The 22,969-nt window shown below is 38.0% G+C and overlaps 1 protein-coding gene across 1 annotated transcript; it reads left to right on the forward strand.

The window, feature by feature from the left end:
- The first annotated feature begins 5,290 nt into the window (after positions 1–5,290).
- On the forward strand, positions 5,291–14,603 carry LOC104605106 (acetate--CoA ligase CCL3-like). Its single transcript, XM_010269725.3, has 3 exons — positions 5,291–5,599; positions 8,781–9,371; positions 13,443–14,603. Exons 1-3 carry the CDS (start codon positions 5,384–5,386, stop codon positions 14,337–14,339), a joined length of 1,704 nt encoding a protein of 567 aa, XP_010268027.1. The 5' UTR covers positions 5,291–5,383; the 3' UTR covers positions 14,340–14,603.
- Positions 14,604–22,969: the final 8,366 nt, after the last annotated feature.

Here is a 22,969-nt window from a genome sequence, read left to right on the forward strand (position 1 = left end):
TTTCTAGGTCATCAAGCAGCTTCCCGTCGGCCAGTGCGAGCCGATGATTTTGTTCCATGGGTAGATGAGCCGGTTTAGCTCCCAGCAATCCTGTTTCAGAAATAATATCTAGTGCATACTTTCATTGACAGAGATAGATGCCCTCATCTCCTCTAGCGACTTCAATGCGAAGAAAATACTTCAACAACCCAAGATCTTTCATGTGAAAGCACCGACTCAGATACTACTTGAATCGATGTATCATCTCCCCATTGTTTCCTCCCACAACAAGATCATCCACATATACCAAAACACAGAGTGTAGCTCCTTCCTTATGGTAAGTGAATAAAGAATAATCTGAGTGTGATTGAGTAAATCCATACATCTTGAAGGCCGTGCCCAATTTGGCAAACCAGTTTTTGGGTGCCTATCGTAATCTGTACAAAGATTTTCGCAAGCGACATACCTTTCTTGGATGTGTAGATGAAAAACCAGGCGGCAATCGCATGTACACCTCTTCTGCCAGGTCACCATGCAAAAAGGCATTATGCACATCCATCTGATGAAGCTCCCACTTTCGTGTTGCCACTACAGCCAAAAACAACCGAACAATCACCATCTTTGCTACTGGAGCGAAAGTCTCATTATAATCTATCCCAACCTTATGATTATTCCCTAAAATCACTAATCTAGCCTTGTGTCTTTCAATCGTTCCATCCAAGTTATACTTGGTCTTGTACACCCATTTGCACCCGATCGCTTGCTTCCCGGGAGGCAACGTTTTCAAGGGTCTAGGTGCCATTACGCTCAAGAGCTTCAGTCTCCTCCTTCATGGCTTGTCTCCAATGTGGCTCACGAATCACTTCTAAAAAATGTGGGATCTTTCCCTGTAGTTATAGATGCTAAGAATTATCTATGTCTCAAGGAAAAATTAGTACAAGTCACGTAGCGTGCAATAGGATAAGACACACCTGAGGAGTGGCACGATGTGGCATGATCAACGAGGGGGTCGTTGATGTGTTGCGCTGTGTGGCATACATAGTCCTTCAGCTTCTCAAGAGGACGTCTTTCCCTACATCCTCGACCAAGGTTTTCACCTTCACTGTTCCTTTCCAAGTTCACGTCGTTCCCTCTCCGTTCATTAAGAGCCTTACTACTCCCCCTTGCTTCCAGAGTCAAATCTTTTTCAGGAGTTGGTTCATCATTCGAAGTATTTGCACTATCCAGCTCATGAAAATGTACATCATCATTACAGACAGGTGGCTGCTCGACCACACCGGTGTTAAGAGATTCGGAGACAGCAACCTTATAAGGAAAAATATGTTCAGAGAATACAACATCATGGGATACGAAGAACTCATTTGTATCCAAATCATAGAGTCTCCATCCCTTCTTACCGAAAGGGTACCCAACAAAAACGCACCTTCGACTTCGAGAACCAAACTTATCTTTGTCACGCCCTTGATAATGAGCATGACATAAACACCAAAAAACACGAATATGTTTGTAAGTTGGTTCCTTCCCAAACAACAATTCATATGGACTCTTTCCATCAAGTAGGGGACTTGGAGAACGGTTAATCAGATATCCTGTAGTCAACATACTTTCACCCCAAAAACTTATAGGTAAATTTGCCTAAAAACGCAGAGCACACAATATCCAGAATATGGCGATGCTTGCGTTCCACCCTACCATTTTGCTGAGGTGTCCCAACACATGATGTTTGGTGAATGATGCCATGAGTATCACAATAATTGCTCAAGGCTACGAATTCTGACCCATTATCACTCCTTATCACTTGTACTTTACTGTCAAATTTGGTAATTACCATGGCACAAAATTTCACAATGTTAGCACTAAGTTCACTCCTTTCTACCATCAAATAAATCCACACTGCCCATGAGTAATCATCAACAACGGTCAAAAAGTATATAGCACCACATGAAGCAGGAGCACGATATGGTCCCCAAACATCGCAATGAATCAAGGAAAAAGGTGCAGAAGCTTTATTATTGCTTAAAGGAAACACATCACGGGTTTGTTTAGCTCTTAAACAAACATCACATAACTCATTGTGTGTTTCTTGACTAGCAATTTTATTTTTAATAGTAGGAAGTAAACTAACAACTCGTTTTGAGAGGTGTCACATTCGCCTGTGCCACAGTTCATATGAGTCCACCTTTGCCAATCTGCATGCACTAGTCCTTTCCATACAGTGCCAAAGATAGACCCCATCACGCTTCTCACCCACACCAATCATTGTCCTAGAAGAGGGGTCTTGCATTACACACATTTTGTCAGAAAATGTGACTGTACATTTTAATTCACCGATAAATTGAGACACAGATATCAAATTGCAATTCAAGTTGGGAACATATAAAACATGCTTTAAGATCAATAATTTCCCAAGTTGCACTTCTCCTTCTTGCAATGCCATCATATTCTTTCCGTCAGGAAGTCCAACGGCACAAGGAGAGATTTCACGCACATTCTTCAATAACTCCAAATTCCCGGTCATATTGTGAGAACATCCCAAATCTATCAACCACATTTTCTTACCCGTCAATTTCTCTGAAGCGGATTCCTTGTGTGAATTGATCATTGCCATTAGCGTTGCCCACTGTTCATCATTAAGCCCGGGAAAACCATCTTTATTGCTAGTCCGGATAGCAGCAACAGTGGTGCTGGCGCCGCAGCTTCCTGGTGTCTGGACAGCATTGGCAGCCGCTGTACCAGACCCTCCTCGACCCCTTCTTGTTCCTGTGCCTCGACCTTCTCTTCCCCCATGACCACCAGAACAACCTCCTTTGCCTGCATACCACCAATCTGGGTAGCCCACAAGTTGAAAGCATTCGAGCACCTCATGTCTAGTTTTTCCACAGTGAGAGCACATCTTCTCATCATTGTTCGGTACTTTGGCTCTATTTCCAGTTTGCACAGCAAATCCCACAGCCTCTCCTCGTTCTTCATGTGCTCGAGCCACCGTTTTGTGCCATTCTTCTTGCACAATTATTGCATGTATTCGGTTTAATGAAGGTAAAGGATCCGTACTCAGAATATTTGATCTAATAGTGCCATAAACTGCACTGACAAGACCCATGAGGAATTGATGAATTTTCTCCTTTTCCCGCTCCAACACCAGCTCGGTTGCCGCTCCACACTTGCATTCACCACATGTACATTGTGGGTTCGTCACATACCCAGCCAACTCCTCCCACATGGTCTTCATCTTCCCATAATATCCGGATACGATCATGCCCTCTTGTTTGCAATTGGCCAAGTCATTCTTTAATTGGTGAATCCGCAGATCATTCCCAATGGCAAACCGTTCCCGAAGATCCTCCCAAAGTTCCTTTGCTGTCTCCATATAGGAGATTGTAGATCGTAGCCCTGGTTCTATGGTATTGAATATCCATGCTACCAACATGGAATTCACATTATACCAATCTTCTAATTTGCTGGGATTGTCACCAGGTTTCGTCACAGTTCATTCAAGAAAAGCCAGTTTCTTCTTCGCCCAAAACGCGTTCTTCATGGCTTTGGCCCATTCGTCATAATTATTGCCTTTCAAGACGATCGGGGTCACGACCAAGCTGGGGTTGTCATGCGAACCGAGATAATAAGGGGATTTCGGATCAAGGGTTCATAGTTTAGCACCATGGCCAGCTGCTCCTTCTCCTTTGTTTTTGTCAGCCATGGTGTACGTATTGCTCTGGTACCATAAAAAATAATTGCAAAGGTCGATACCCAAAAAGAATGGTCACTCTTGTATTCATCAATGGAGGGGACAACCAATATATATACTATTACATCAAGACTAAAATTAGTAACATCCTAATCAATGGAGGGGTAAATGTTCTAACTTCCTAAAACTCTATAAGCACAATATCTTTCTAAATATGTATAGTATCTCTATTAATAGAAAAAATTTAGTAGGGTATTTTAGTAATTTAATGCATTTCATCATCTGATTTAACGATCAAAGGGGGTATTTGTCTCATAGTCATAATACAGGGGGTTTTTATCGCAAAACAAAGTACAGGAGGGCCTTTGTCACAGACCCCATAGTACTCATAGTACAGGAGGATCTTTGTAATTTACCCCTTTTTTTTTAAGTTTGAACATCTCTTGCATCACGAATGGGGAGGGTTGGACATATTTGTGAGTTAAGATTAGTCAATTTGGCTTTTGTCAAGTAGGGTGCACAAAATGACTCCGTACCGGTAATGAATCGGACTGAGTCGAACAGGTAAGGAAAAAATAAATAAAAGAAATTGTTATGAAAAAGGTAGAATGTAGAGTTGTGCGATCAGATATATCAAATCGGCCTCTTGGTCAGGAGACCGAATCTTCTCCTCATACATGGTATCTCATACCGACCTCACAAGCACATCTCATGGTGCATTGAGAACATTTCCTATACTTACATATGTTATTATTTACGGGAGATCTTTACAATGCATGGTGGGAATGTGGGATGTGCCTGTAAAATCATTATGAGGTGCCCTTTGTGAGGAGTAGGCGTCTCATAACGATCTTATAGGTGCATCCCATCGTGCATTGAGAAATGAAAACATCTCCCATATTTATATGTTATTATTTCACAATGCATGAGATAATGTGCTTATGAGATCGTTATGAGGCACCCTTTGTGAGGAATAGATTCCGAAAGACCGAATCTGCTCCTCACACATGGCGTCTCACACCAACATCACATGCACATTCCATGTGCATTGAAAACATCTTCCTTGTTATTTACGTGAAATATTTACAATGCACGGTGGCAAAGCAGATCCCAATCTCGTTCTGTAGGGCAAACCTATGCCACACCGTTATAACAGTCATATCTGCAGCCTTATATTGGGTATATCTCCCATCAAATAAAGCACACAAGTACGACATATTTTAAATGCAAGACACTAACGGCTGCTCAAACGGGCTTGCCACGATTAAAGCCGAACTTCCCAAAAGGTAGATATGATCAAGTGAACTCGTTTTATCCGACGGATATACAAGTTCGAACTTCGAAGGATATCGCCCTGGGAGGTCGGTGTGAGACGCCATGTGTGCGGAGCTCCCAATATATCCCAATTAGATACAAGGAACATGTTCCCAATGTACAGTGGATGTGCCTATGAGGCGCCTCCCGTTTCGTATTTAGATGGCAGCTGATCTGGAACGAGATCTGCTCGTCACACATAGGCGCCTTCGGTCTCAGACTCTCAGCCAATTATTCTGCCTTTTATATTTTTCATAAATGTCGAATATTAATTAGAAATTTAAGACATTTCTCCAAGTAAAGAGGGAGCCAGAGAGAGAGTGGTCTATAAATAGCTATTAAGAGTTAAGAGTCAGGACATGACATCTGCTGTAGGTAGAGAGGAAGAGTGGGATAAGTTTGTCAATGACGATGGAAGGAGACATCGATAATCTCCCGAAGAACGACGCCAACTACACAGCCCTAACCCCACTCTGGTTCCTGGAGAGAGCTGCTTTGGTTCATCCTCAGAGGAAATCGGTCATTCATGGATCGTTGCAGTACACGTGGCTTCAGACTTATCAGCGCTGTCGACGCATGGCCTCCGCTCTTTCCAAGCACTCAATCGGCCTTGGGAAGACTGTGAGCTTAATTCAACTGGCTTCTTGAATCTGCTCTTCTTTTACAGTTGTACATGACTTGATTCTATTATGTTGCAGTTATCTATCTGTAATTTTCTTATTTCTTTACTTTAATCCTTTGATGATTTTATCATTCTTATTTTTTCTAACTGGAGTCTATGAGAAAATCGAGAATTTAAATGGTTCTCTTTTGGCATGGATATTTGTTCGTTTTTTCATTATTCTTCAAATTCCATGTGGACTCCCGGGATGCTTTTCCATGTGTCACTGTATAGTGTATACTCGATTTTATTTCCCGCCTCCTCTTTCCCTGACTTTTACTTTCCTTGTATTGGATTAACTTTGGTCCAAATTAATCTAGATTATTTGAAGGATTTGAAGATTTGCTTTATTTGTTAACCGACCACTTTTTATGAATATGAAAGCTTTTGTTAAGTGTAACCTCATGGAGATCTACTACTAATTATTATGTCTTTCTACTAGAAGAATGGACTTCGCCGACTAAATTTACTGATTTTTAAACTATCCCTGTATTTCTGTTCATTTTTGGTCACAGATATGTAGAGTAAACAGATTTAGTCACTTGTAACAATTTACATTAATGAATTGCACATGAGGTAATATCATGCTCAATACCATGAGATGACAGAGCAGGTACTCATATTTGAAAAAGAGCAGCATGTGACCCAGTTAATTCTAATTTCTAAAGCCTCGATGCCAAACTGGCATCCTAGCCTTAAGGCCCTTAACCATACCGGATCTAACACACTTGAAGATCATATTCAAATGGCATTTCACTGTCAAATGGTCAAAACTGAAATTAATAACCAACTTAAAATTAAATCTGAATGCAGTTTCTTTGGCCCTGTATGAGACAATTCGATTCTTCTGATACTTTTAAATATTCTTTTCTTTTCTGAATCTTAAATCCTCGCTCGAGTTTATGTCTTTGAATTTATTCTGTGCTGATTTATTCTTCAAATTTTTAGATATTTCGATCAATTAATTATTTTTGGTCTGACCTGAAGCATCATCATCGTCCAAGCCATCCCAACTAATATGGGGTCGTCTATTGCCTGCTGAGTTATCATTTGTTTATTGTGTTATGCTTTCTCATTCATTTTTTATAGAGCCATCTTTCAGATTTATAAAGATCTCACATTTGATTTCCCTCCTCACCCTGATTCCGTCCCTGAACCGCGGTTTGCTAATTATAATTTTTTTTCAAGCCTAAAGTTATAATTGCAATAATCTATTTGAATCTTGAAGGGCATTTCATTAATCCTGTTTATTTAATGGTAAGTTGATCATTCATTTTGGGGTGGGGGTTGGGGGGACAAAGTTGCACAGCTTACTACGGATAAGCTGTATAATTGTTTGACTTATACTAATTTCAAACTGATTTAGCCTTGAATTTGCTCATCTCCTTTTGTGCTTGTAATTTAATTAGTCTTACTCTTACACTAGATGTGATTGATTTCTTCTTAAACATGCTACAAAAAAAAAAAAAGAGGTTTCTTCTTAAATAGAAAGCATGACTTTCATTTTGCCGAAACAGGAGTCATGTAGCCAATCCCATATAATTGGGACAAGGTTTAGATGATGATGGTGACTTAAATTTTGCTGAAATATTATAAAGATCAAACTTTGGAAATTGGGTGCATTTGGGACCAACTTTAAACTTCTTGGCTTATTTCTTGGGTAGTGTTTTTTTTTTCTATTTTATCATTTTAAACAGAAAAAAAAAAACAGGAAAGTTGCACATATACAATATGATACTTACATATGAAAATAAATCTAAAAATTACTTCATCTTAATCAATGTTAATAATATCTTCAAACTTTCAATTAACACCATTTTCTTAGACTTATAAGACACTGAAGATAGAAAGTTGGTCCTAAGGTCTTAAGGTGAAGATGAAAAACTGAATGTTAAAAAGTTCAAACTATGGAAATAAATGTTCCGACCCATATATTAGAGCTTCCAAATCTGCAATATTTAGTTACCCCATCTGTCTCTGATCATTTAAATGAAGAAGCTGATCTCCCTTACATAGAGGGAAGGAGGGGCTTCAAGCATATACCAGAAAAAAATGCCATACTTGGTTTCTTACATCCAGAGATAGCAATTATGTTTTTATACCTGTTATAATTTTAAAACTGTCCTACTATTCTTGACAGTATTGATAGCTGTTAATTTTCATCCTTTTTCTGTGTTCAAGTCAGTAAACCTTTATCTTTATTTATTTTTAAGGCCTGTTTGCTTCGGCTAATGTGAACATTTTTTATGTGTTTTTTCATGTTTAGATGGCTCTAGAATGCTTCTTTCAAACCCTTTATACTTTGGTTTTCTTTTTTTTTTTCATTTTTTCCCTCCATTAGTTCTAACATGGTTCATGTAACAATAGTAAACATAATTTTTCTTGTAAAGGCTAGATATAGGTTCTGGAAATCCTAGGCATGTCACGCTTACAAGGATTTTGGCTTAGAAATAAGGAATAAGTTTGTATTGGAAAATAATTTCTGACTTTTAATTGTTAAGATACTTTATCTAGACTTGAGCTCTATTTGCTTCTGCTACATTCACTGCCTTCACAAATTTCCTACCCTTTTGGCTTACACATTATAATCCTTTTCATCTCTCCTAAATGTGACATTGTTTGGTCCTCCCTCATACATGGTTAGTGTCATCTGGCAGACATGGATTCCGGGGTTAGTGATTGCAATCATAAGTCATTACTGGGAATTTAAATGAAATAAAATTCAGCTTATACACTTGCATTGCAATCACTCTCTTTGGCCTATAATGAGTTGTGTCTCAAGTTCACTGAAACGTAATTAGTTCTTGTTTAAATTTATGGCAATCATTAGTCCTCTATCTGAAACTATAATCTTTGCAGGTACACTATTTTACATCTTGTTTTTCTGGGAAAGATGCTTAAGCTATTTTATTGATAGGAAACATGATGGCATCTTAATTTGGCAAGTTGAATACAGCACTTGCTTTCAAGGTTATGAGAAAAGTTATGAAAGATTCAGTAATGCAGATGATGGATATTTACATTAGAAATAATGCCTCCAAAATTTTTTTCAGGCTTTGAGCCTATTGTCCTTTCATGCTTCTGTATAGAATTCTAGTTGATTGTTTATCACACCCTGTCTCATTTCTTCTTTCCTGGCAGGTAGCTGTAATTGCACCAAATATACCAGCCATTTATGAGGCTCATTTTGGAGTTCCAATGGCTGGGGCTGTGGTGAACTGTGTCAATATTCGCCTAAATGCACCAACTGTTGCTTTTCTTCTGGGGCATTCATCTGCTGCAGTTGTAATGGTGGACCAAGAGTATTTTACCTTAGCAGAGGAAGCCTTGAAGATAGTAGCAAGCAAGAGCAATGGTAACTTTAAGCCTCCACTTATGATTGTCATTGGTGATGAAAACTGCAATCCTAGGGCACTTAAATATGCTCTAGATAAAGGGGCCATTGAATATGAGAAGTTTCTGGAAACTGGTGATCCAGAATTTCCTTGGAAGCCACCAAAGGATGAGTGGCAGAGCATTGCTTTGGGTTATACTTCTGGGACAACATCCAGCCCAAAAGGGGTTGTATTGAGCCATCGAGGGGCATATGTGATGGCTCTGTCTGATTGTATTGTATGGGGGATGAATGAAGGAGCTATATACCTCTGGACTCTTCCCATGTTTCACTGCAATGGTTGGTGTTTCACTTGGGCACTTGCAGCTCTCTGTGGGACAAGCATCTGCCTTCGTCAGGTATGTTGATATACAATAAAGTCGTATTGTATGTATGCATTTTCTCCATGGCTCACCTCACTGTCATCTAGTAATAGGGGCAGCTTTTTGTGTCCAACCTAGAATCATAGCAGATGCACAGCACAGGTGCCTCATTTGTAGAACATTGAAAATGATGCTGGTTTAAGTAAACTAATTGTTGTAAACAAGGTTAGAGAAGAGAGAAAGAGAGTAAAAAACATTAGGGCTAACAAGACCACATATCTTTACCTCTCTCTAATGAGAGACTTCATATTAATACTAGAATTATTCAAATTACAAACAGACCCCCATCAGGTTGATTACATTTATGTCCTTGAAAAATATAGTGTTCTACCTAAAATACCCTCATTCCATACATACTACACTAAATTATCCAACACCCCCCAAACTGGCACTGGATAGTCTGCCTAGAAAGAAATGATTCAACCTTAGTAGCAATATGATCTGCTTATCTTCCAGGGCTTCCCTTGAAAAACGCAACTTGAAGATTCCAACATGGTGGCCACTAGTACCTTACATCACACTTATAGGTATCCAATCGTCTGACTACACTTGTGGCGGCACTTTAATCTCTTATTTCTCAAAATAAATCTACAATTAGTTAGATGGGGCACACACAGACACATTCAGGTTAGGTTGTGTTTTGCTAAGACTTGGCCTTAGCCCAACACTAAGAAGCTAAGTCGGTTTCATATTTTTCAAACTAGCCTTAATCCAACTTCTCTTTCTAAGGTTGGTTTTGGGCCATAGTTTTTAAGGTGCCAAGGTGAGGCTAGGCGACAGGGGGGGGGGGGCTTGTCGCCTAGTTGCCTAGGCGATGGATTTTTTTCAAGTAAAACAATATATCCTAGGGTAAATTCCCTAGGATCCATAACCATCTTTCCTTAATAATTATCCATAATTTTCATAAGAGAAGTATAAATTTCATGTTTGAAGTTTAGAAAATCAACATTTTATGAGAAGAAAAGGAACAAAGGAAAGAAAATTCAAAAAATATAGGGGCTGAAAGTTTTAAGTTCTTCCCTTGCTTAGGTTCTGAAATCTTTGAGGATTCAATCAAGGATCAAAACCTCGATATGCTACTCGCCGTATGGGGTGTATTGTACTGTATCTTTGTCCCCAATACACATGTTTACAGGTGTTTTCGGGAACCCATTTTTTAAAATAATATATATTTCAAAATGAAATTGAAAACCAAAGAAATAAAAAAATAGGGGGAGTATTGTTGTAAGTACTACCTCTGTTGATATACATGCGTATTGATACTTTCAACCATTGGTTCAATACAACAGTTGGCAATATTTGTGTTGATTAAACCCTAACAAATAAGAAAATAATAAAAATAAATTAGTACATAAACACATAAAATGAGTATTTTAGTTTAATAATTCCTATTTTATAATTATAATGTTTGAAAATTAAAAATATAAAAGTATTTTATAACATAGTGCACAAAACTACTTGGCGACTGGGTGAGGCAAGCCTCCAAGGGCGCCTTGTCGCCTAGACAACTATGTTTCAGGCTAACTGGGATCAACAAGGGACTTGTAGGATGCATTTGGTTCACCTCAACATTAAACCATTGACTTAAGAAAACATAGCAAACCACAAATAAAACCCAACCAAAGAATAGAAAATCATTCAAGAAATCCAGAGATAACAGAAACATTGAACCAAAATTGCAGTGGAATAAATAGATAGACATAAGAAAAAATTCACTTACAGATCTTAGGACATCATCATTGCCCTCAAAATCTTCAAAGTCTAATACCCTCTTGTCATAATAAGGTAAGAAAAGAGAAAAAAAAGAGAAGAAAGAAAACGATAGGTCTTAATAATTACAAATACATATAGCTCTCTATAGTGAGAGTTGAGAAAGATGCTTTGTAATGAAACTGGAATTGTCCATATTTTAAGAACGAACTCCAATGGGGCCTGGTATTACATCAAAGCCTCTGATTGTAACTTTTCTTCCTAAAGTACCACCATTCCTCATACATGGTATCAGCACATTAAATGGGAAGCTAGATTAGTGTCCTAGATCCAAAGAAATTGGGAGTTGTATCCTTGTTTTTAACACTCCTGTCCATGTTTGCATCCAAGTAAGGGTGAGCAAATGGGTAGGTTTTATTTGGTATCAAATGGGACCTTGAACAGGCCTTGAACCGACCTTACCCTATCTGTTATCAGGTAGCAGGGCTGCAAGTCAGGCCGGGTTAGGTCGGGTTGAGGCCAACCCTAGCCCAACCCTAAGTTCTAAACCCCAATCCTAACCCTAACCCAATCCAACCTTCAACCCGACCAACCCAACCCTAACCCTAACTAAATTCCTTCAACCCTAACCCAACCCAACTTTCTTCCCATCCCTTAAAACCTCATAGAATTTCTCGGTTTTAGATCTTAACTCAACTTTCACTACATATATTAATCCTATATTTCATTAGTATTTGTTTGTTGATGTTTTTTTTTTTTTTTTGGTTCTTTTGGTACAAAATTCAAAAAAAAAACAAGTGTTAGAAATGACTATAGTTTAGTCTTTTTGATTAGGATTAAGTGAAGTGATTATCTTAAAAGAAATACATGATACCATGTGGTGGGGGCTATACAAATATCATGCATCTAAACAAATCAATGTATATCATATATTATATATAACATATATTTATATATTACATGTACTATAGAGTCGGGTTCGGGTTGGCTAAGGGGTCAACCCTAAACCAACCCGAAGTAAAGTCTGGTTCATGAATTTCAACCCTAACCCTAACCTGAACATCAACCAACCCAACCCAACCCAACCCAACCCAACTTTTTCGGGTTGGGTTCGGGCCAACCCGGTCCAAGTTGCAGCCTTATCAGGTAGGTTCTGGTTCCAAGTTCTTGGAACCGACCCCCACTCAGGCTGGTTCCTAGGTCTAGGGGTTTACCCTACCCAAACCATCCTGGAGAACTAGCCTTGGTGGAACCAACCTTGGAACCGAACTTGCATTGAAATAAATCCCAAAATACTTTGAGGATGTGAAGATTTGAACCCAAGCACTCATGGTTACAAAGGCCATGGTCTCATTTGACCATTGAGTCACTTAAGTGATTTGATCTTTTTTTCTTTTTATTTTATATTTGGATGTGTATAATAAGTAATATAGAAGGTAATATTTACAAAATTTAAATTATCATGATAAGTTTTTTGAACCATATTAATATATTATGATAATCTACAATCTACATATTAAATTACTCAATTTAATCAATAAAGATAATATATGTTCTAAACTATATTATAATTATTATTGAAAATCAAGTTTTTACATAACATGTTCCATTTTTAGGAGGGGGTTAAAGCATGGTTTTCGAACTGCCGTTGACCTGGATGGTCGGACCGTTCGGCCCGGGAACCATCCAGGCAACCAGTTCTGTTTTACCCCAAACCCAGTCCCTGGCCAAAAATCGTTGAAAGAGTCAACAACCCGTTGACCTGGGCGGTCGAACCGTCGACCTATTCAACGGTTTTGGCCGTTTTTTGTTTTTAATTTTTGTCAGAATGGGCCGTTTGTTTGAACTGGACAGTCGGACCGTTGACCTGAGAATTGGTGGCCAGAACGGTTCCGTTTCCAGGTCGTTTTTTAAAATGATGGGTTAAAGAAAGAACAGATTCCACGGGTAGATCCTGGAACCAACCTTCAAGTAAGTGTTGGTTCCAAAACCTGAAACCGAACTGAACCTACTCATGCTCACCCCTACATCCAAGTATGTGCATCTCAGCTTAATGGTGCATTGTATCCAAGTATGGCATCTCAGGTTAATGATGCTTTGTTAACTAATGTCTAGTTGAAAATATGGTGATTTTTCTGATTTTCTATGTCCATCTGGGAGGTTCTAAACTTGTAATTCGAAAGCATGATGACTTGGTGAGTGGACATCTTGGATTGAGTAAACCTAAATGATACACATGTCTGTGGAGGTTTAAAAAGCCTTCAGCCTTCTCAGCCTCTTGCTTTTTTGATTTGTTTTTTTCCAAGTTTGTGCTCTAAGTTCTTGGCATTTTAATAGGTGACTGCCAAAGCTGTCTACTCAGCCATAGCCAACCAAGGAGTTACCCACTTCTGTGCTGCACCGGTGGTTCTCAACACCTTAGTCAATGCCCCTGAAAAGGAGACCATTCTCCCACTTCCCCGACTTGTCCATGTGATGACAGCGGGCGCAGCTCCACCTCCATCTGTGCTGTTTGCCATGTCCCAGCGCGGATTTCGTGTCACCCACACATATGGCCTCTCTGAGACCTATGGCCCATCCACCATATGTGCATGGAAGCCCGAATGGGACACCCTCCCCCCTGAAACACAAGCTCGCCTCAACGCCCGTCAGGGTGTCCGCTACGTTGGCCTAGAGGGCCTGGATGTTGTTGACCTAAAAACCATGGCACCTGTACCCGCTGATGGTACTAGCATTGGAGAAATTGTCATGCGTGGGAATGCCATAATGAAGGGCTACTTAAAGAACCCCAAGGCCAATGAAGAGGCTTTTCATGGCGGGTGGTACCATTCTGGGGATCTTGGTGTTAAGCACCCAGATGGCTACATCGAGATCAAAGACAGAGCCAAGGACATCATTATATCTGGAGGCGAAAACATCAGTAGCTTGGAGGTGGAGAGCGCTTTATACCACCATCCTGCAGTCCTGGAGGCGTCTGTGGTGGCCAGGCCAGACGAGAGGTGGGGGGAGTCGCCCTGTGCCTTCATAACACTAAAGCCGGGTTTTGATGATTCAGACCATCAGCGTTTGGCTGAGGATATAATGAAGTTCTGCAAGCAGAAACTTCCTGCTTATTGGGTTCCAAAGTCTGTAGTTTTTGGGCCTCTGCCCAAGACGGCCACTGGGAAGATACAGAAGCATCTGCTGAGAGCGAAAGCCAAGGAGATGGGCCCCGTCAAGAAGAGTAGACTGTGACCTCTGCATTCGCATTGCAACATCAGGAATTCAGGAGTGTATCAATGCTACTGGCTTAACAGCTGAAAGCCTGAAAGGATACAATGTTACATTGTAATAAGATAGTAGGGTACGATTCTAAGACGATATGGTTTAGGTTTTCACTGTATTTTTTATCACGTGGTTAAATCTTAGTTCGCATGCATATATAGTAAGTGGTGACAGAACTTTGTGCAAAGTTTCAACTTCTACTTACAGAGATGGTTATTTGTGGCTTAGACCAAATGGATAGTGTTAGAGAATAAAAACCTGTTCACGGACCTCGGACCTCATCTATCGGCTTAAGCTTTTATGTCAAATGGCTTTTCGATCAAATGGATCAATTGATCTGATCAAAATCAGAGCGTCATTCAAGGCTTATTACGAGATTCATAAGATCGAGGCAGAGCACTCACCAGAAATGGCGAAACGGATTGAATTTGGATTTTGTTATGTAATTCGTAACCGGATTGGGTTCAAATATAGGTTGACTCAATCGAATAAGAAACCATTTTAATGGAAGCGTACCGAAGCCCAAAACAGTAATTAACCCATAGGCTAAGAGCCCGATTAGCAGAGCTTCAGCTTTTGCTTTAGTTTCGTTGACCAAGTTGCTTTGAAAAAGTTTAGGAGCTTGTTAGATTCTAAGGTTGAAGCCGCACTGAGCCGCCATCTCCAGGCCTTTATAAATGGCTATAGCTTCCGCCTGTAGAGGAGATACATCTCTAGACGAACCAAATATAGCCGCTACACAGAAAGAACCGTCTCTGATCACCACTCCAAAACTAGCCTTATTTTAAGAAGTATTTACTTTACACCAGCCCAAGTCCTGAGGCAAGCATAAAACGAGTCCAGATGTGGGCGCTCCAGAACGTCCCACAACACATCCCCGCTGTGTATCGAGAACATCTCCCGATGATCAATACACAATGGGAATGTGCTGTGGGACGTTGTGGGGCGCAGATGTGAACTCGCACAAAACATAATCAATTGCTACACGTGCAAAAAACTTGCAAATGGGAAGTGATATTAAGATGGTTGGTTCATTCACTAATGGTGATCTTCCTTAGGCTTGAATTGGGACATAATGTTGAACTGATAAGAGTTGTTGATGGTACGTATCAAGGATTAGAGGAGTGATATTGATAGGGATGACTATGCTCCTCGGATGGGTTGGGTCAGATTTAAGGCCAGCCTAGACCCAACCCTAAGCTTGTACGTCAGACCCTGGCCCAGACACAACTCAGGTTGGAGTCGAGATAGAGCGGACTAGGCAGGTTTTGATGAACTGGAAGGGTTTTAAGGTCTTCTTGTTAATGTTCTGTACTTCTATCTCCCGTTCGGGTTTTATAGTCCAACTGAAAAAGCAGGAACTCCCATCTCCATATATTAGGGTGAAGGCATGCTAGGTAATTAAAGCAGGTTTAGGCTTTATCTAGAGAGTTTTTTCCCCTTTTGGCAAAAGATACTAATTTGAGCACATATGTGACCCCTATGCATCAAGTATCACAAGTAAACTGAATTGTATGAGTGTTGCACTGTGGAGAAGAGATGAGCTTTACATGTGTAGAATTGTCAATGGGTCAGGTCTGATTTAGAAGAGAATAGGGTGGATCAGTCCCAGACCAATTATTAATCAGTTCTATAAAATAGGCCCAGAATTAAATCAAATAGGGGTCATTCTACAACATGAATGTTTTTATTTTCATTTGTTTTTTAAATCACCACATCAGTCAAAAAACAAAAACATGTTCTTGAACTCTGTTTTTATTTTCAAAAGGAAAAATAAGTTGGTTTTATTACTAAAAACATTACATGTTTTTGAAATCAATAAAATAAAGGTTTTTAAAACAAAAACAAATTTTCTAACATAGAAATTATATGATTTATGGAATATGATGTTAAATAATCAGATGACAACATGTTTTTAAAACCAGATTCAAGAACATGTTTTTTGTGTTTTTGTTTTAAAAAACAATCTGTTTTCAACCCAGATGGTTTTGATTTGTTTTTGAAACCAGCAACAAGGAAAATGGTTCATGTTGTACAACGCCCTCTAATCAGGATAATCGCGTCTGATCCAATAAGACGCAATTATACTTGACATCTATAATTACCTCTAATATGACAATTTTGGAACTTCATTTTTGATAAATATAACCTTAGTAAAAAAATGACAATAAATTGCTTATATGTTGATAAAAGAAGTAGTTTTAACCAAAATTATCTCATATATTGTATATGAAATTTAATCCTTTTTATACATAAAATATAACAAAAATTGCAAAAAAAAACTTTATGTATATTATTATTTATTAATAATATAATTTATTCCAATTATAATCAATTTAGAACAGTAAAAACCAGTCTCAACCCAATTATAATTAGGGGCACAAAATTTGGAACCAAAGCCGATATAATCGGTTTAGAATTTGTTCATTTCCATCAAATAGATCCGATCCATTGACATCTGAAGTTGTGAACCCACCATACAATTGGCGTTTATTTTTTAAAGAAGAAATGCAAGAATAGAGTTCCAAACCAGTAGGAAACCCAAAGGATAAGGAGAATTAAAATGTTATATTGCTTACTTGACAAAGCAATCCACTTCTGCAAGCGACACTTGTGAGGATAGGGTTGTGATGATCGAATCCGATCATTTCTATAGTAAATTCTTTTCGGAGAACAATACTGCCAAAACAACTCTATCTATCATTGATCCATAGATATTGATCTCACTCATACTATATCCATCCCATTATTGAATCTTTTATTTTTATTGCTTTCACCATCTCTCTTACAAGACATCTTCAATTAATACACATACATATTCTACCCAATGCATTGAGTGATTCGTTCATTGCTGTTTGGCCTGAGTTAGTATTTTACATTATTTCAAGTTGGGATTTTCAAGATCAAACTAACCCCCAACAACGTTTTACAGAATATCCCCGCTGTGTATTGAGAACATCTCCTGATGATAATACCAGGGATGATGATGTCATCATTAGGAGATATTTCCAAAGCATGGCCTGGATATACTGTTGGATGTTGTGGGGGGCAGTCTTGTGAGGGACTGATTTGAACTCCGGACTTTCAGGTCAGATCCATTCAAGTTTTGATAAAAGCCCAATCCAAATCTGCCCAAACTGCATAGCCTCACTTGGTTAGGCAGCTTTCCACGCCACGCTTCATATCGATATTGATATCATACAAGTAGAAAGGGATTTTGTATTTTTTTTAACTCTGCATGCAATTACACAATACATACATGCATTTGCATTTTGGTTAAAAAAAAAAGAAAAGAAAGAAAGAGAAATTGAGAATGAAAGAAGAGGAAAAGCCAAGCTTAACTTAGAGAGTAGGCAGGGTTGGAATGACATGTTGCACTAAAAACCCTTATCCTATCCTTTGGTCCAGCACAAGGTCCCACTCCCACCAATGCCACGTCAGATAATCCAAACATGATTCCTTTTAGGCTATTTACACCAGTAATCCTGATCAAAGGGAAAGAAGATGTGGTTGCTTGGTTGGATTGTCAAGGTTGGTTTGTAATAAAAGCATCTACTTCTGCTCTGTCCAAATAAATTCTAAACATTTAACTTTTGCTCTCTGTACCTTTACAATAAAGTAATCATCTCTATTATCTTCTTGACTAGAATATATATTTCGTCTCATTATTATGAACCGCCCCATATAAAAGTCCACAGTCCATTCAATGCTTGTTGGATCCATAAAAGGGATGTCAACCCAAAATAGGATTTTGACATGCAAAGAAAGGAAAATTAAAGGGAAAATGAAAGTAAGAAAGAAAGACAACACTGTTGTATATTTTTTCAAAAAAAAAACTAAGCTTTTAACATTTATTTAAAAAAAGGGTCATTTACTAAAACCCCTTTATAATTTTATGGATTTATTAGAACTTACCCTATAGTATGTGATTTACTAAAACACCCCTATAGTTTTCAATCAATTTATTTAATTGATCTTCCCTTAAATGAAAGAGGGAAATGACAGTTTTAACCTTAATGTCTATTCAAATAAATTTAATTAAAAGAAAACAAAAATGAAAATATCATTTTTACCCCTAGTACTATTTTCAGATGGCAAAACAAGCAGTTTGATGAGGGCAGACTTGGCCCTTTACTGACCTAGACATGTGACATCCGTCTTTGTCGATTGATACTTCAATGCCATGCGGATAGATGTGTACCTCACCGAGTCAAGGGGACACACCCCAGAATCAGTCCAGGGCACCTCATACACAGCTTGGGCACCTCAACAGGGCGACTAGCAGCACCTCATCCAAGGCCGACCTGTAGTACCTTGTTGTTACCAATCTAAGGGACCTCGGTGTGAGGAGCGACCTCCTCGAGGACTTGTCGACCTATGGTACATCGTCATACCGGTTGAAGTGACCTCGACATGGAAAGCAACCTCCCCGATGACTTGCCAACCTGATTGAGGTCCAGGTGGTAACATGCGAGACGTGCTTGGCGACCTCTTCCTTAAGTAGGTTATTATTTTCAATTTCTACGGGATCACAACGCTTGACTGTTACGCATATCTTTCTGTATCATCCGCATCGAAGTTGATTGAACGGACTCTATCCCTCTCCTCCAAACATGGCAGACACGATTTCTTGGGAATCTCAAACCCATTACAAGAAATTCCTAGTTTCTTACGCCTATATAAAGGCATCTCCTCACTCAAAGAAGGTACGCACAATTCAGCTCTCAAATACTCTAGCTCTTTTGCTCTTTAACACTCTCCAAAATCTCTAGTTCGCTAACTTAAGCATCAGAGTGCCCACCCTAGGTAAAGCAACCCGGGCACTCTAACACTGTCATTTTGCAGGTTGACTCGACGAACTTGCCATCTCAGTATCCGAGTTGTCCTCCAACAGGGAGCTACTAGATTGCGCATCATCACAATTGTGAATGAAAGGTTGATTAAGTAAATATGTTGCAAATTATAAAAGTGTTTTAGTAAAATAAAAACTATAGGGTAGGTTTAAGTAGATCTGTGAAACTATAGGGGGTATTCTAGTAAATGACCCTAAAAATGTTCTCTGGATTTTTTTTAAGGAACGGAAGGGGGGAAAAGCCAAAGATATAATGAGTCAGATTTTGGATGTTTGTTATTCAAGACCAATCATGATGTAACCCTGGATCTCCTGCCTACAAGAATTCTGCCTACATCTACCCACATAACACCACAGCCACACATGGGGAACATCTCATCCTCCTACATAGTATCATGCATGGGGAGATATTCCCAATTCATAGAAGTAGTATGTTGTGGATAGACGTAGATAGAATTGTTGTGGGCAGGAGATCCGGAATCATTTGATGTTTGTTCAAATGCTTTAAACATGGGGACATGTGGCAAGTTGTTTGGGTACCCAATATCCATATAGGGGTTTTATGTTCCCAAACCAGAGCTTTAGCCACTAATTGTGATCAGAGGCCCTTATAACCTCTGTTTTTATTTTTCTAAATTGCTGTTGATCCAGACGGTTGAACTCTCTAACCCAGAAGCCGGTCATTAATCCGGTTCCATTTGCCTTCTAACTCGGAATTATAACAAAAACTGTTGAAAAACTCAGCAAACCATTGACCAGGCCATTCGAACCATCGAATCATTCAGCTCGGACAACGGTTCACAGATTAAAAATGAATTCTCACCCACTACACTCGCTTCCTTTCTTCGATCAAAAATTAATTGAAACATGGTTTTAGAAATCAATTTAGAAATGGTACCGTTTTGACAACATATTCCCGGGTCAAACGTTCGACCATCCTATCTGAACTCCAATTGGATGCTTAGGATATAAAATCGGACCCAGAGCCATAACCGGTTTCCAGGTCAACCAGTCCGACCATCACTTCTGATCCGGTTTTCAAAAACCATGGTTGAAACAACTCGTTTAAACTGTTGTTTGTTAATAAACGAATTATATATTTGGTTATTCCAACTAATTGGCAAATTCAATCGAATTGTAGTTTTTTTGGTGATCTATAAGCTATTGTATAACCGTACAAGGTGACCCCATTATGCTTTCATTTAATTTTTACTTACCCGGGTTATTTTCATTGACTATGATATTAAAAAGGTATGATATCTGAAAAATAACTGTCATAAACGTGGGAACAAGTAAGGTATCAAAATTCAAGGCAAAACTCTTTTCATACCATAATTTTCCTGCATCATAAATTTTCTCTTTTTAAAATATATTTTGATTGATCAAAACTCTTTCTATACCATATTTATTTTTCCTGCATCATAATTTTTTTCTTTTTAAAATATTGCTTTTAACTCACCATGTGGCAAGTATTTAAAAGATCAGCATCTGTCATTGGATGGGTCCCATTTAATTAAGTCATGTTCCCCCCATCCCTCTCAGACCCCAGGGATTATTTATAAATTTTCTCTTTTCCTTAAAAGAAAATGGGCCCCATTTAAGAGATTGCACCGAATAGTCGGATATCTCTGGACCATCTCATTCATACAACTCATCTTGCAAAGTTTGAATAACATTTTTGACCATCATCCAATTATTTTGATTCAAAAACTCAAATTTTGGATAAAATTATAAGATGGTTTTTTTTTCTAGTTTTCTTCAGATTGGAATTCATTAACCCCCTTCGCTTTTTGGTAAATTATTGCATTTATTCGGGTAAATGTTTATTATAAAAGACTTATTCCGAGTAAGCACATTTATCCATTTGCTTTTATTTTCCAGGTAAATAAAACAATGATCATTTTATCCTTAAAAAATTCACTATTAAAAGGGGTATTGTTGTCCCATTCAAGTGTTAATTATTTTCTCCAGGAAAGTTATTTATCCACCTAAGCTTCGTTTGTTTGCGATACAAATACCGAATCGGAGTATTTATGTACCCCGGTTCACGTTTGCAAGTATTTGTTTGATACATAAAAAAGTAATGATTATCAAAGCAAAAATGTATTTTTCTGACACTTTTGTATTATGAGAAGAAAGCATTACTATACTTATTTTTTGGATACAATTTTGTGTTCTTTTGATAATTAACTTTTTGACCAAAATTAAGGCATTGGAGCATAAGACAGTTGGGGCATTTAATGATGGGCCCACACTTTGCACCGATTTCAAACAAACAAGATGAATAAAAAAACGGTTTAAAATGTGAACTGTGTTTACATTCATGAACCAAAAAATGGGTAAATATGTAATGTACATATTTTGCGTTTGCATTGCAACTAAACACAACCCTAAGAGATTATACCCAGAAAAATAAACTTTTCCTAATCTCCACATAAATCTGAAAAAAAAAACATTGATTTATTGGTCAATGGGAATCAAAATCCCATTGACCAACTTTCCCCACTCTTAAAATCCTTAAAAAAAAACACCCCCCTGAAAGGTATGTCCTAACTCCTAATAATTTCCCTCAATATTTATGATGATGGCAAGTTATGGGGCTGAGGCTGGTTACATCATGGTTAACCCCGAAACAGAATAGCTTTGACCACTGGTTCTTGGGTCAAACAATCCAACTTTCCGGTCCGAGCCCCATTTAAATAGTTTTTGGGTTAAAAAACAGACCCTGAGCCATGACTGATTCTTGTGTCAAATTGTCCAAATATCTGGTCTGGTCTAATTTTTAAAACGATAGGTTACAACTTGTGTTGGGGTAAACAAGAAAAACCAAACCCAACCAATGAGACCGAATTAAAAGTTTCAGTTAGCCAAATTGATTGATTCAGTATTTTGAAAAAAAAACAAAGCTACCGGTTTAGTTTCGGTTAACTAATATAAAAAACCGATAATTAGCTGAACCGACTGATATAATGTATTATATTTTATAAATATATATAAATATAATATATAATAATTATTTTTTATTTATAATATAATATTTTATATTTATTATATATAATATTATGAAAATAAAAAAAACCAAAAAATCAATAAACCACAACAATGATTAACTGATTAACATAACTTCGATTGGATTTCGGTTGCCAGTTTTCCATGAACCAGTACCACCGATTCAGTTTAAAAAAAAAAAAAAGCCCAACGGCGTATTGATTGGAGATTAAGGCAGTGTTCCGAAGCATGGATTTGAGTGATAGTGGCCCATTCCAAAACACGCTACACTCAAACTTGCGTTCGTTTGAAGTGTAGCGAGTTTTCAAACGCAATATACCGTGGATTGAAATGGTCTATCTCTCAAAATATCATCCACGGATTTATATGTGGTTTCATCTACACCACGGTGTGGAAGTTAACTTTTATAATAAAAGAATGATTCTGTGTTTCACCATAATTCATAACCATAATCTATAATCTATGTATCTTCTTCTATTTGATTTTCTCTCTCATTGCCTTCTTTGCATCGAATGTTATTTATATTTTACTAATTTTTATTATTTTAAATCTAAAATTTAATTTCAAAAGTAATGTTTTATTAATCTTTAATATTATTAACAAATTATATTAATTTCTTATTTATATTTTTTAATTTTATCAGTGTTAGTTATATTTGTGTAGTTTAATTTTTTATTCATTTTTATTAATTATTGTTAGAAAGATTTGTTTTAATAATTTTTATATTTATTAATACATA

This window comes from Nelumbo nucifera, chromosome 4 (genome assembly GCF_055504915.1).
Source record: "Nelumbo nucifera cultivar China Antique chromosome 4, China Antique-T2T, whole genome shotgun sequence".
NCBI lineage: Eukaryota > Viridiplantae > Streptophyta > Magnoliopsida > Proteales > Nelumbonaceae > Nelumbo > Nelumbo nucifera.